The 15,661-nt window shown below is 36.6% G+C and overlaps 1 protein-coding gene across 1 annotated transcript in view; it reads left to right on the forward strand.

Annotated features, from left to right (window-relative positions):
- Positions 1–15,661, forward strand: part of LAMA2 (laminin subunit alpha 2) — a 621,471-nt gene that overhangs the window by 387,804 nt on the left and 218,006 nt on the right. The window contains exons 19-21 of the mRNA XM_045865518.3: positions 3,848–4,059; positions 6,836–6,942; positions 12,251–12,431. Of these exons, the coding sequence (XP_045721474.2) occupies positions 3,848–4,059; positions 6,836–6,942; positions 12,251–12,431 (500 nt within the window). The remainder of the gene's footprint in view (positions 1–3,847; positions 4,060–6,835; positions 6,943–12,250; positions 12,432–15,661) is intronic.

Here is a 15,661-nt window from a genome sequence, read left to right on the forward strand (position 1 = left end):
CCCCTCCCCCCAGAATAAATAAATAAATCTTAAGAAAAAAAGACTGTGGCAAGTTGACCCAGTTGGATCCACATGAAACTTGATGAGGTACAGGGACCCCCGAAGCCCTGTCCCCTCCCTAGCTGGCAAATTTTTAACAACTCCTCCCCAAGTGAGGAGAGAGAGGTCAAAGTCAAGACTAATTTCACAATGGCCACTGAGAATGCAGAAGGTATTGGAACCTAATTGCTTAAAATTTGGAATTTTACCTACAATTTTATCCATATGATACATATTCTAGGTCAGAAAAGTTTCTTTTTGCTTTTTAAATTTCAATTCCAAAATCCTATTTAGATATTCTCTGCTTCATAAATTCCTGACTTTGAATGAGTCTAATTACCATATTACCACTATGCTGGTGAGAATTTCTACTCATGCCTGAGTCTCCTTGTGCCCTTGAGTCTCAGATGTGGAGTGTATAGTCACAGAAATAGAAAAAGCAAGACAGTCATACTTAACTCAGTAGTACCATTAGCAAAATTGTGACTACAAGTAAGGTTTCAAAGTCTGCTCCTATGTGCTTGGGAAGTTTGTATACTGCACAAAAGTACTCAGCCGAGGGGGAGATTAGGAGCTTGAATCCCAGGTGCTCAATATGTCCACTATCTCTTCGTTTTTCTGCATATGCTCAAAGAGGACCCTTTTCTTCCTCTAATTTGCAGAAAGGAACCACATAAGCAGGCAAACTCACTCAGTCTTTAACTGATTCAGTCACATGGGAAGTAGTAAGAATACATCCCTATTGCATAGCCACTCCCATTTACACGCCAGCCACCCTCCTCTGTGCCTTCGCCAATACTGTTCCCTCTGACTAGAAGCCTGCAGCCCTTCCACTCCTCCACGTGAGACTCACCCTGCTGAACTTTTCCAATTCAACTCTATCATCCTGACAGTGTCCTTGATGAATCCTAATCTGAATTGGTTGCCCCTTTTTGTGCTTCTATGAGAACATTGGCATATCTGAAGTAGCTCCCTGCTACATTTTTAATTTCTTTTTCTTCTCCCTAGACTGCAGCATAAAGATTGTGCCTTATTTATATTAGTATGATGAAGTGTTCAGTAGGTATTTGAGGAAGGGCAGGAGAGGAAAAGAACAAGAGCTTTTCTAGTATGCTCATAGAGATTGAAGCACTGTGTTTAGTCTATAGATACTGAATAGGACTGTAGGACACATATTTTAGCCAAAAGTTATTGAAAAAATGAAGCAGCAGAGTGAGAGAAATCTTGCCGATATTGCTCTGCACTTCTCATTGCCCTTTCTCTTCACTTTTGCTATCCTCCCTCTCCCTCTCTCATCTCTCTCTCTCTCTCTAATATTGTTCCTAAGTCGTCGATAGAAAGAACCATATTACATAACAGCATGTGGCATCTAGAATCTCATCTACATTAAAAGGTCTCTTTCTAAAATACTGTAATTTGGTATGAAAAAAGTTAGCAAAAGTGGAAAGGAACAGCGACTTTGTATTGTCAGGACATCTGTATGTAGCAAGGAATCCAATAAACTCTGCTAAGAAATGTCCTCATTCTGCCTTACGTATGAAAATGAGAGACCCTGAGATTTCAAATTACAATTAGTTTTTATAGAGTGAAAAACTGAGAGGCTGGCAAGGTCTAAAAGGCTGTCATTCACACTAATTTTAATTAAGTGACTCCAACTCGATCAGACTATAAAACACTATTATTATTAACAAAAGTTCTATGATTAGCAGTATTATATTTGCTGACCCTAGAATTACTTTTAAATTTCTACTTACACATTTTTATGTCTCTAAAACTACTATTCTATGTATGGAAACACACACACATATACACACACCAGTAATAGAACCTGAATGCACACTTTTAATGGAGCGGCATATGAATTATCTCTCATGTATATTCAATATGCTTTCTTAAGTGTTCTCCAACAAAAAATAAAACATGCTTCTTTGGTTAGTCTACTTAATTGTAATTATTTTCTCATGAACAGAAGGTTCCTTTTTATTGTAGGAGAATTTTAGGCTTATTAATTGGTATCTATGTTAAGAAAAATTCCCAGATCTTGTTATATAATACCATCTCTCCTGAGGGCAGTAAGTCATTTTGAGGAAAGTGAGCTGAAAATAATGGGCTTTTGTTGGCTGCGATAATGATCATTGTATATCGTTATTCTAGTGGAGTGGAGTCGCACTCTTAATGGTAAACAAAATGAGATGCAAGTATATGTGGATATGATCATAAGCTCTGCATATCAAGTAAGGCAAGGAGAATTGGGTTCAAATTCAAAAGTGTCTTCCTATTATCTTTATGGAATACCACTTCTGAATTGTGGGGAAATTTTATGCACTAAAATGTTAGTTCATATTTTACAGTGGATAATTAATAAGCAATTATATTTGTGGGTGACATATTCTTCCAAGCAGTATTTATACTATGAGTTTCATGATTTGTACAATATTTTGTGAATATAATTAAAACTAGTAATCTCATTTAAAAATTATGGACAAAGGTTAATTCTCTTTAAAAAAAAAGATTATTATGGCACTTACAAGTGTTCTAGAAAACTCTGAGTCATTAATGACTTTGGCCCATAATTGTGATGTTATTGAATACCCTCACATGATGTAATGGATTTAAATCATTTCTATTTTGAATGGTAGAGAGCATTTCTCTACACAGTTACTTATGTGTCTGTGACTAGAGGAGCATAAAAGTGTGTACTATTGAAATTATATTCTCCCATATTGTTTTTGTCCCCCTTCAGTTTTGATCTTTGCTGCAAAGGACTTTTTATTTTGCTAAGATGGTACAGATGACAGAGCCAGCCTGACTGTAAGACTAGAGATGCACTGTTTTGTTTCTCTTCTGGCAAGTGTGGTTTAATATGAAGCATGAACAAATGTAACTGAAAGAGAAGACAGAGCAGAATATGAATAGATGCCTCCTAAAACCGTATATCTGTGCATCTGTGACATTAAGGAGCATTTTGAAACAACATATGGATAAAGGGAAATTTGATACTATAATTTAAAAAATCTTCTCTGCTATGCCTCATAAATAAACAAACTTGTTTTTCCAATAGTATGTAAAAGAGTACTTAGTCCTTAAAAAAAAGAGAGAGAGAGAGACTTAGAGTTTGCTAATGCGAGTTGTGGCACAATTAAGCATCACCTTACAGGGTGTTACCCCAAGATGTAGGCATACCTGCTTCTTGGTAAAAGCTCTTCAGTGAAAATCTGTCTCTGTATGGAAATGCAAATATATACAAACCTATTATTAACGCAGCGATACCCAGAGCCCCCACCTGAATAATAACGAGAATCAAATTTTGAGTCACAATTTTCTATTTAATAAATTCTGAATTCTCGCTGCTAAATTTCCTTGCAAGTCTGTTTCCTCATAACAAGCTTTTGTTACAACAACAAAAAACGTGAACCTTATATATTTGTACAGAAAACAACCAATTGGAGTAGATACATATGATGTGTTGCACTACAAAGGCTTTCCAACATGGACCTGGATTCCTCTAGAGTGCCAGCAGCAGATTTCTTATTATGCTTTGGTCTCGTCTTCGGTGCCAGTGACAAGATTTTTTTTTTTTTTTCCTGGCTGAAATCTAATTACTAGTGGGGCTGGCAGGATTTCATCTTGTATCTACACTGCAGTTATAGAAAAACATGTTTAATCACCTTGCATTCGAGAAAAGGAGCACTTAAAAGGAAAAACCTATCATCCTGGGAGAGGGTAGTGTGAAAAATATATAAGCATTGCCCCCGATGGGTTTCATGAGTTCCTCCCAAATACTCACTGATGAAATTTTTCCCCGTAGGTGTGCAGAAGGCTATTTTGGACAACCTTCTGTACCTGGAGGATCATGTCAGCCATGCCAATGCAGTGACAACCTTGACTTCTCCATCCCTGGCAGCTGTGACAGCTTGTCTGGCTCCTGTCTGATATGTAAGCCAGGTACAACAGGCCGTTTCTGTGAGCTCTGTGCTGATGGATATTTTGGAGACGCAGTTGATGCAAAGAACTGTCAGCGTAAGTCCTGAACTATTGACGCCCTTGACAGAATTGATGCCTCGCACCTCAAAGCAGCTGATGAGTTCTTGAGTGGGGATTGGAGGGTAGGAAATTATATGGATACATGTATCATAGATGCACAGCCTATACACAGAGTCTGCACGTCCTAAAATATTTCTTTGGACTAATAGAGTCAATCCTTTGAAAATTGCCGCATTGTCAAAGGGTTGTTGTTTTTCAAATGATGCACACATTTTTGTTTTTGTTTACGTGTGGAATGAAGATGTTAAAATAAACTTATGCCCACGATAGGAGAGAAGAATTTAGAAATTAGGTAAGCCCCATTTATCCTTATTGTTTATCTCAGTGGTAATCATTTTCTTAATGAATTTATCTGTCTGTATTATTTCTTTGGTGCCTGTTTGTAGCTGTTCATCTGTTAGGCTTTCATATGTGAACTTCACATTCTTGCATTTCATAATGGGTGTAAAATTCTGCCCATATTTCTACACACTGGCATTTGTAACTGTTAAATGATTGACTTTCACCTTAGGACTGTTCACAGAATGATATTTCTGTGTTTCCTTTCACAAAATTAGCTATTGTAGGGCTTATCCATGTTAATCAGTACATTTCTCCTGTCACCTCCACCTCCTTAGCTGCATTATTCAGCATTGCATAGAATTTGCTAATGCTTTATATTAGCAGTAACATAATATGCAAGGGAAATCTTATTGTACAGAGTCCAGTGGAATATGAATCCATGTCAGCACCTGAGTATTTTACATGCCATCCTCAACTTCACCCACTGCCATAATGTTTAGGTAGGGCAGGTTATGATACCCACAGTTCACTTCTGCCAACTTCATTATGTAAGAAGGGATTCTTCCAGTCATTCAGTTAGCACCTAGGAGTTGCAAAATTATAGAAACCAGTGTAATGTCTTATTGTCTCTGCTATAAACACCAAAGACCAGGTAGGACACCCCATTTCAATAACAAAGCATTTATTAATATCACCTATAAATTGGTATTTTTTTAAAGTAAAATTTCCAACAGTCTCAGAAAGAAGTGCCTTTAAACATTGTAAGTTTACCTGTGTAAAATCACAGGGAGCTTAAGAAATTCTCCCATTCAAAGGCATCATCTGGGATCTACAGTTTCTAGCTATGTGACCTTGGACAGAGAGTTGACCTCACTGAGATTCAGTTTCCTCATTTACATAAAAGGTCATGATTTTCTGTGGGGATTAAAGGATCTAGCACATGGACAGTCTGCAGCGCACTGCTTGGGCCTGGGCTGTCCCCACGTGGTAGCTCCTTTGGCAGTAGCACTCATAGTCGTTGTATCTGTGGCTTGCTTGTTTTAGGGCTGTGTGACCTCTTCTTCTATCTTCCAATAACTCCCTCCATAAAGTTAAGGAGATCTTTCCACTCATTTTATTTATATACCACCTCTTCTTTATCCATTCACCTTGTATACTTTTTAAATGGATATATTTGACATTTAACATTGTGTAAATCTAAGGTGTACATCGTGTTACTTTGATATACTTATATATTGCAATATGATTGCCAATGTAGTATATTTATTCTATTACACAATATACTACAATATTGTCCCCATATTCTTTATACTCTGTATTAGAGCACTGTAGCTTATTTACTACTCATTATTTACTACTTGCAAGTGTGCACTCTTAAACAACAGCAATGTTATGCCCCACCATCCATCGCCTGGTAAATCATCATTTTACTATATCTTTTATGAGTTTGATTTTTTCAGGTTCCACAGAGAGGTGATATCATGCACTAGTTGGCTTTCTTTGTCTGACTTATTTCACTTAGCATAATGTGGTCAAGTTCCATCCATGTTGTTGCAAAGGGCAGGATATTCTCCTTTGTCATGGCTGAATAATACTCCATGGTGTATATACGCCACAGCTATTTTTTTTATCCTTTCGTCTTTGATGGACATTAAGTTATTTCCAGATCTTGACTACTGTAAATAATGCTGCAGTAAACATAAGAGTGTATATATCTCTTTGAAATGCTGTTTTCGTTTCCTTTAAGTATACACCCAGTAGTAGAATTGCTGGATTGTATGGTAGTTCTATTTTTGATTTTTTAAGGAAACTCCACCCTGTTTTCCCAATTGGTTGGGCCAATTTACATTCCCACCAACATTGTATAAGAGTACCTTTTTCACCACATCCTTGCCAGCATCTGTTGTTTTGTGTCTTCTTGATACTAGCCATTCTAATAGGTATCAGGTGATATATCATTGTGGTTTTGATTTGCATTTCTTTGGTGGTTAGTGATGTTGAACATCTTTTCATGTGCCTGTTGGCCATTTTAATGTCCTCTTCGGAAAAATGTCTACTTAGTTCTTCTGCCTTACATACTTTTCTAATCTTAAAGGTGAGTATGTGTATGTGTGTGTGTTCATGTATGTGTGTATATAAATATATACACACACAATATTTATATATTAGATAATATATAACATTTATAATTCATTCTCAAAATTGGAATAATAATGATTACAATAATGTTTTAACAACATATTATGTGCCAGGCACTGTGATACAGCTTTACATGAATCATCTCTACAGATTGTAGAGTCATTATAAGAATTGAATGCTATAATGCCTAACAGAACACCTAGCAAATCAGAAAACATTCTGTTCTAAAACTTAGTTCCAATGTTACCATATGGGGGATATTATTATTTAACAAGCCTATTAATACTACAGCAAATGTTTTCCCAACCACAGATCACTCTTCTTTTTGCAGCTTGTCGCTGTAATGTCAACAGCTCCTTCTCTGAGAGTTGCCATGCCAGGACGGGACAGTGCGAGTGCAAACCTAACGTGCAGGGACGGCGGTGTGATGAGTGTAAGGTAAGGAGTAGGAGCTGATGAAGAATCACTTCCTCCTCGAAAATGCTCATTAGCTTTCAACGACGTACGTATTAAATATATTGAAAGAGGAGTCCAGGATTATCCAATTCTATGTGTGCCATCACTGTGATCATTGAAATATTTTTTCCAAAATAGAAAAAAATTTGCTATACACTAGCTTTTGACCTTCAGCCTATTTTTCCTTGGCAGTGAATTCGTGTCATATTTACTGTAATTCGGACATTTTTAAAACAAATAGCATATCAATTTAATCCCAGTCTATAGTGAGTAAAATACTCTTTGCTCTTATGTTGGCAGAATGAAATGCATCACATCCTTTGTTTTTAGCAAACACTTTTTTCTAGTTCTATCATTTACAAGTGAGTTCCAGGGAGCACTCAACTAAAGTTTTCAGTAGAGAAGCTAATCCACATATTTTTAGTTACATCACTTTTCTAAAAGGGAAACAAAAATATCAAAATACGTTGCTCTCTGTTCCTGAGCATATTGCCCTGCCTTCGGGATGGCAAACACCTTCTTTCCCTCCGCGAGAGTGACGGATCCGCACTACCTCTTTCTTCTAAATATGTATGTTTGGTGATAAAGACTATTAAACAGAACAAGCATTTCTCAGAGGGCAAACTGGCCCCTCTGTAGTAAGTTTGAAAGTCTCATCTGCGTCGATCTTGTGAATAATGGCATATGCTCTTTTGTTCCTTTGTTTTGTTTTTCTGTTGGCTTTTAAAGCCCGGTATGTGGTGGGATCCAGAGAAGCAAAGCTGTGTGCTGTGTGACTGCAGTCCCCTTGGCTCTGTGACACCGTGGTGTGATGTGACAGGAAGATGTGCGTGTAAATCTGGCTTCGCAGGGCGACAGTGCCGTCTCAGCAGGCAGGTGCAGCGGCAGGAGGAGAAGTCACAGAGAGCGCAGCGGGGGCCAGGGCCTCCTCCGAGGGGGGCTGTCAGCAGCTCCGGCGGCTGCCCTCGGGGAGCCTATCGGGCCCCAGCTCCGGTAATCCCAGAGGCGCTGCATGGCTCAGGCCTCCGCATGTCGTGTTGCGTGTGCTGCCACCGACCTTCCCCGATGGCCTTGTTCCCGTAAGGGTTGCCCAGGGTGCCGGCTGCGAATGTCAACACTAGGCAATTCCCGCTTCAAGCCTTGCCTTTTGAAAGTAGCCCTATCTGTGTAGTTTTAAAAGTATATTCAAGTTCATAGGTTCCTAAAAGTTTCAACTAACCGTGGATCTGGAGAAATGAAAGGTTATTTGTAGAACCCTATGATCTTAGAAGTGGAAGGAATTTCAGGCATCATTTGGAGCAAATTCACTTCTACGGATGAACAAATGACGGGAGATCTAGCAGAGAAAGTGACTTGCCCAAGAAAATGTAGCCCATTGGTCTGACATTCTGCTAACATTTATCATAATTGATGGCTTTGGGACTTTTGCACGTTGTAAGTTTGCCCATAGTTACCACAAGTCACACATTTTCACATCCCACAAATGTACCCCGTACACAAAGTAAGGAACCATGTTTTGTACTACAAAAGTTTAGCCCCCCATCTTACAAGGCAAAAGAAAGCAAATACCGGAAGGAAGAGAGAAAGGGAGGCAGGGGAGGGAAAGGAGGAGGAAGGAGGAAGACTAGGTCCAGGACCCTGTTGCAGAATGACAGGAGATTAGACTTGCCAAGATAGAATCACAGCCTCCAGGGTGGGGGAGGGGAGGGGCAGGTAACAGATAGAAGAAGGTGAGAGTAAAGTAAAAAGCAAAGGAGTAGAAAAGAAAAAAAAACCATGCATTATTTCTAGGCTCTTTATTGGCATTTTAAGAAAACTAGTTCTAATATCAGAATGCCTCAGGTCAAATCCCAGTCTCGCCACTTGCTAGCCGTAAGACAGTTCCTTTAATCTTTCTGTAATTCATCTGCTTCATCTGTAGTGGGACCCACTACAGATAGGGAAATGCCTATGAAAGATGAAGGAGGAGAGAGTATAATGCACAGGGAGCCTTCTGCTGCAGTGCAGGCCAGACTGAAATGAAAGGAAAAAGGGAAGGAAAGGTTGGGTAGAAAAGCCTCATTCTTTGCCTTCTGCCAAAACGTCAAATGTGTGCCAGGCCAAGGGGGAGTGCCCAAGCACCATTTGCCTGTTAGAGTCATCCTGGATTGGGCAGGAAGGGTCTAATACTTTATTGTTATCAGTCATTGACCTGGTGCGAGCTCCTCCAGGGAATCCACAAGAGTAAAAACCGGAGGATGTCAACCCGTCACAGTCCCACTGCAGATTCTTTTGTAGGGAGATCTGTCTAGGCACCTCTATGGCTGTTTCCGGATTGTCGTGGGAACAGTGCATAAGGCATGCATCTGGAGAGTTCTTAGTAAATGTTAGGTATTATTGCTGTTGTTATTATTGTTGCTATTAGAGGAAGAAATCTTTTAAAAAGATTGTTTTTCAAAAACAAATTAAAAAAAACAAAACAAATGCATACATTTAAAGTAAAAGAAAGGGACAGGAATTGATCAAAATGTCTCCAAAATAGAAATTTAGCAAAATTCAACCCTTATTCACACCCTTTTCCTACATGTCCTATAGGACTCTGTACCGGGTGGTGTTTTGTCCTGAGACCATTTTTGTTCTGAGACAGTATGTGTGAGAGTAAAGAGCACAGACTCTGAAGCCAGGCTGGCTGACGTGGAATCCTGACTCTGCGGTTGGCTAACTGGTGACCTTAGGCAAATAACTTGCACTTTCTGTGCCTCAGTTTCCTCACTCTGTAAAGAGGTGATGGTAATAACTATCTCCCAGGATTGTCTGGAGGTTTAAATGAATCCATGTTTGCAAAGGGCTTTAGAACAGTACTTGACACCCAGCAAGCACCATATGTAAGTGCTCATTGTCGTTATTACCCCAAGTGAAAATAATTTCTGGGAGATCATCAAACATCTCACTGACACTGGATAGGGACTGTCTCCCATGTTCATTTTACCTCGTTAATCTCGATTACTGACTAGGAATGTCTACTTTTGAATTTGTTTACTACAGAGATTTTCCCTAATTTCTGAATTAAATTTTTGTACATCAAATTTATTAAAATTTTGTTGCTGAAATTTGTTTCTATTTGTTTTGGTGTAATTTAACTCTTTAAAATTACATTATTTAAGTATTTGAAAAGTATGGTAAAGATATTTCTTCTTACATATGTTTTACATAAGGAACTTTGGAATTTTCATAATAACTATGATTTGGAAGTTCATTTAACACTATATAGATATATCCATTAAAGATATATAGATATGCCAAGCGAAGAAAAATTTAGGAAATAAAGATGAAAAAGTATTTTCTCTACAATTCAGATTTCTAAGTCAAGAAAATTTAGGAAATAAATGCAAAATACTTTGCATAAGAAATACAAATATATTTATGAATCGGATTTTTAAAAACCATTTTAATGTAGTATGTTCTAGTCTTTTTTCTATGTATGTTTCTGTTTGTGTGTGCCTGAGTGGTGTGTGTGTCATTATAGGTATATAATTGGAATAATAGTGTGTATATAATTTTGTATTCTGCTTTTTGAAATTTTGCATAATGCTATGTCCTAAGCATATTCCTATCATTAAAACTGCCTCAAAACAGGACTTTAATGATGGCGTATTATTTCATAGCATGAATGTATCATAATTTAATTTATTCAACTTTCTCTCTAACATTGGGAAGTTACTCTCATAAATAATACTGTAATGGGCATGCTCATACTTTAACCATTTTCCCAATTTCTCATTATTTCTCTAGGTCAGGTATCCAGAATTTTACAGCTAGTTGCTTTTTATGAATAAAAATCTTATATGTCTTAATCATTCCTTATATAATGAAATTTAATTTCAAAATTGTGTGTTAAGTCATTTGGTAGAACTGATACTTTCTTCTTTCTTTATTTTTTAAATTCTGTTTCAGCACCAGTAGAGTTAACATATGGTGCTATATTAGTTTCAGGTGTGCAATATAGTGATTCCACAAACACACTTTCTTCTTTAATCATATGGTGACATCTGAATTTGAACTGGAAATAAAAATAAAGCCAGCAGTAAATACAAAGATTAAATGATTGTTAAACTCAATCAACCCATTTTATATTTAAAAACCAAAACTGTTCTTAGCTATAGTAATTTTAAGAGAGTAATTTTCAGTGTGATTTTGTTTTCTAGAACTGTTTTTCATACTGTTAACAATAATGGCAAAAATATGTAATGAGCCTTATTTGTTTCTCTTTGGGTGGCTCCCATTAAATAGCAAGATTTATTCTTACCAGGAAGTAACTATTAAGTCTAATAATCCAAAATAGGAATTATTTTTTACAAAGAACTAAAAGACTAATTTTTCAGATTAAAATATCATAATGATGTGACACACTTCATATTTTAAAATACAACCCTGTTGTACTTTAAGTAGGATGTGCATTTTTCACTTTTCTAGTAGAGGTAATTTTTAATCCATCCACACTTTCTAACATAGTCACTCTAGGTCAGATAACATGTATTTCAAGCCAAAGCTAGTAATGAAAACCGATCATAGAAAGTTATTTGTTATGCATAGATAAGAGATATGCCTAGGAATAACTCATCAGAGAATAAAGGTTTCCTTTCATCTACCTAATCTGGTGCTTTGATGTGTGTTCTCTCAAATCAATTTCAGTTGTTAAAATGAAACCCAAGAAACTAGATGTTTGTAAACCAATTATTTTGTCAGCATAGGCATAAATCTGTAAGTTATATTTATAAAGTGATCTCTAGAATGATAATTAGATTTATGGAGAGATGACAAAAATTAGATCAAATATTAGAAGAAAAACATTTATTTTAACTGTAGGCTTCTGGTCAGTAATATCAGAAACATTTTTAACAAGTAGAGGAGTTCATAAGGTCTAAAATTAATCAATTCAGATTATTAGGAATGAAGCAAGTAAATTTTTCAATTAAAATATAAGTAACACCCCATAGCTTAGTTCCACATTGCTGTTAAAATCTTGGAAAGTATAGGGAAAAACTGGTGAAAATATAGCCGACATAAAGGATAGTACCCTAATTCTGCTGTTAACTTTGATAAAATTTTAAAGTAATCGTACTCTTCTTTTTGGATTTTGTAGAAAAGGATCCATTAGATTAAATTGTAACCTCATTGTCATAACATCAGTGAAGAACCTCGACAACCCATAGATTCCTCTTTCCTGTCTCATCTCTTGATATTGTGCATCTTGTTTCATAACGAACTAATTGATTTAAATTTAATTTTTCTCTTTCCTTTCCTATGCCAGCCTGAAACCTTTGGCCTACAATCAGGAAGGGGGTGTGTTCCCTGCAATTGCAATTCCTTTGGGTCTAAATCATTCGACTGTGAAGAGAGTGGTCAGTGTTGGTGCCAGCCTGGAGTGACAGGAAAGAAATGTGACCGCTGTGCCCATGGCTATTTCAACTTCCAAGAAGGAGGCTGCACAGGTCTGTAAATAAGACTAAGCCCTACACATTCATTCTCTGGTTCTGGCATTCTGGCAACCGTAACGGTTCCTTCTTCTGCATTCCCAGGGTTGAAAGCATAGACACCTTGACAACAAATACATGATCCAAAATATTTAAACTAATAAGTAATGTATATTTATTTTAAATAAACTAACAAACGAAATATATCACAGTTTGAAACATCACCCCATAAATAACTGCTTGCGAGTAGTCAATGAAAAATCCATCAGCAGGTCCCAATTCTGCTGTGTCCCTTCCTGTGTGACCGCCAGTCCCTCACTCAAAGGCTACTGTAGCCTGAAAGTCAAATGTTCAGTTTTTCTTTTGCCAGTGTTCTCTTAGTGTAAACTTCACTCTCAAGTTAATACAGTTCAACGTTCCCTTTTCCTATTGCAAAATTGGTACAAGGATCAGAGAAGTGAATACCATTTTCAGGTACAAAAATTATGTTGTCATCTACTTTCATGTGCCTTGAAAACTATGATGTTCCAAGAAAGAAACAGATTTGCACTAGGTATTTGCTAGTTCTTGGGGAAATGCGGGAAGGTTTCTAACCATGATTTCCCACAAGCAGTGTTCTCATGTTCTTCCCACAAATCATGAATTAAGAAAATAGGAATTAGCATACTGCAGATGAAAGTGAAGATTGAACACTGCCACTAATTTGGAATTGACCCTTATTCCAACATTCACTAGATTGAGTATCACCTTTTCTTACTAAACTCACTGATTCAACACTGATGATACTCCTCTACTTTCAGTACCATGATAAATACGTGGTAAGATTTTAAAACATTATTATTGACTATTGTAGCAAATTTATGTAAGAAGTGGCAGGAGTAAAATTTCAAACTGTTACCTTTTAGATATTCTCAGTCACTTTCAATATACACTTTGTATCATAAAGATAAGCCATTATGTTATTCTGAAAGTCATAATTGTAGATCTTCTAAGAATCTATATGTGATCTCTAAGTCAATATCTATATATACTAAAAACTATAATGCTGCATTTTAAAATATATTGGTTTTTTTAAGATTTTATTTATTTATTTATTCATTCATTCATTCATCTGAGAGAGAGAGAGCATGAACAGGAGGAGGAGCAGAGGGGAAGGAAAATGGAGGGGGAAAAGAATCTCAAGCAGCCTCCAAGCTGAGCGCGGAGCCCAAGGCAGGGCTTGATCCCAGGACTCTGAGACCATGATCTCAATGGAAACCAAGAGTTGGATACCCAACCAACTGAGCCAACGCGTCACCCCTAAAATTTACTGTTCTTTTTTTTTTTTTTAAGATTTTATTTATTTGTGAGAGAGAGAATGAGAGACAGAGAGCATGAGAGGGAGGTGGGTCAGAGGGAGAAGCAGACAAGCAGACTCCCCCCTGAGCAGGGAGCCCAATGCAGGACTCGATCCCGGGACTCCAGGATCATGACCCGAGCCGAAGGTAGTCGCTTAACCAACTGAGCCACCCACGCACCCTTTACTGTTCTTTAAATCCAACTCCTACTAACATGTTCAGTTGATGTGATTTAATGAAATGATACTGTGCATTCAAATGTATTCACTACCAGAAATTTTAAGTTAAAAAAGAACATTATTCAAAATTATGAAATGGTGATAACATTAGAAATGCAAACTTAGTTAGCATTCAAATCCAGAGAAATAGGATAGAGAACAGCCCCAAACAGACAGGATAGCATTATGGTCGAGGGTATGACTTCCACAAAATAGCTTGGATCAGTTTAGTGGCTCCACGGGTAACTAGTTATGTGACCTTGACAGAGTGACTGGGTCTTGCTGTCTCTCTACAAAATTCATCTATTAAATCAAGAAAACAGTGATATCTATCTCATGGTTTTTGTAAGAATTAGTTGAGTTAATGGCTATAAAATAGAGTACTGCCTGGCCTGTAGGCACCATGTAAGTGTTTATCACTATTATGATTATCAGTGTTTATTAGTATTCTAAATTATGGTAAACATTCTGTTTAGGCAGGGAAAAGCTAGCTAATGATTCAAGTCTTTTCCCTACTCAGTTTTATGATTCCATTGAAGAACCGCTCAGAGAATTTCTATTTGCAAGTAACGACTCAAACCGTCCCAAGACTTTTTTTAGCACATAAATTTGAACATAATGTGAACTATTTTTCTTCTTAATAAATGGTACATACAAAATAAATCCTTTGACTTAAAATTATCAACAACAATAATAATAACAAAAACAACAGCTAACCTTTATTTGGTGTTTAGGACCAATATTATACTAAACATTTTTCACAGCTGGTATGGAATGCTGTGAACAATGATAATTGTGATCCCTTAAAAGTTGAACTTAATCAAACATTCTAAATGTATTTCATTTAAAGATTTAATGATCATATAACCAATGCAAAGGTTTCTTAGAACATTAGTCTTCTGTCTGAATCAGAGTATCTGGTGGTGTTTCTCCCCGTGCTTTCACTTCAGTTTGAAATGCTGCACTAAAACATACTAACTGAGTCAACTACAGCTACTTAATAGCTATATTATTAGAGTCCATTTCTCATCTTAGATGACTTTGAAACGCCTCTGAAATTTTTTTTTCAAATCTTATTTTCACATTCTTTGAGAATTTCTACTCTTCGTATATCATAGCTAAGAAAATGAAAAATATATTGGAAAGAATAGACAGGTGGTAAATAAAATTCAAATACCTTCGTATACACACGTACACACACACATATACACACTGTTACATAACTCAGCTGTTTTAAATTTTTGTAGAACTGAAATATCCTGATGTGTGGCAACTATACTGAATTTAAGAAGCCTGTTGAGCTTATTGGTTTTTAGTGCAAAACAGAGTCATTAACAGGAAGGAAATATTAATCTATACAGCATAGAAAAATTAGTTATGAACTTAGAATAACTATGGAAACTAAATTTTGAACTTTATAGTATCTAGATACAGTTAGCATAGAATCTGAGAGTCCACTTCTTTCTTTAAACTTAGTTGAAAAACTAAAAATATTTTACCTTTTGAAATTATTAAAAGCAATGCAATGAAATTTTATTGATCAACTCCTCTGCGAAAAACACCTCACTGTGATATAAAAGATGAACGAGGTAAGTTTTCACTTTCAAGGATCCTTAATCATAATATGGAAAATATAACAACACAAATCCCAATATAAACTCAGTACTCTCTATCAAATTTTTACTATTTTACA

This window comes from Mirounga angustirostris, unplaced genomic scaffold, assembly GCF_029215605.1.
Source record: "Mirounga angustirostris isolate CCGP_5_RB_7025 unplaced genomic scaffold, mMirAng1.0.hap1 SCAF_8, whole genome shotgun sequence".
Taxonomy (NCBI): domain Eukaryota; kingdom Metazoa; phylum Chordata; class Mammalia; order Carnivora; family Phocidae; genus Mirounga; species Mirounga angustirostris.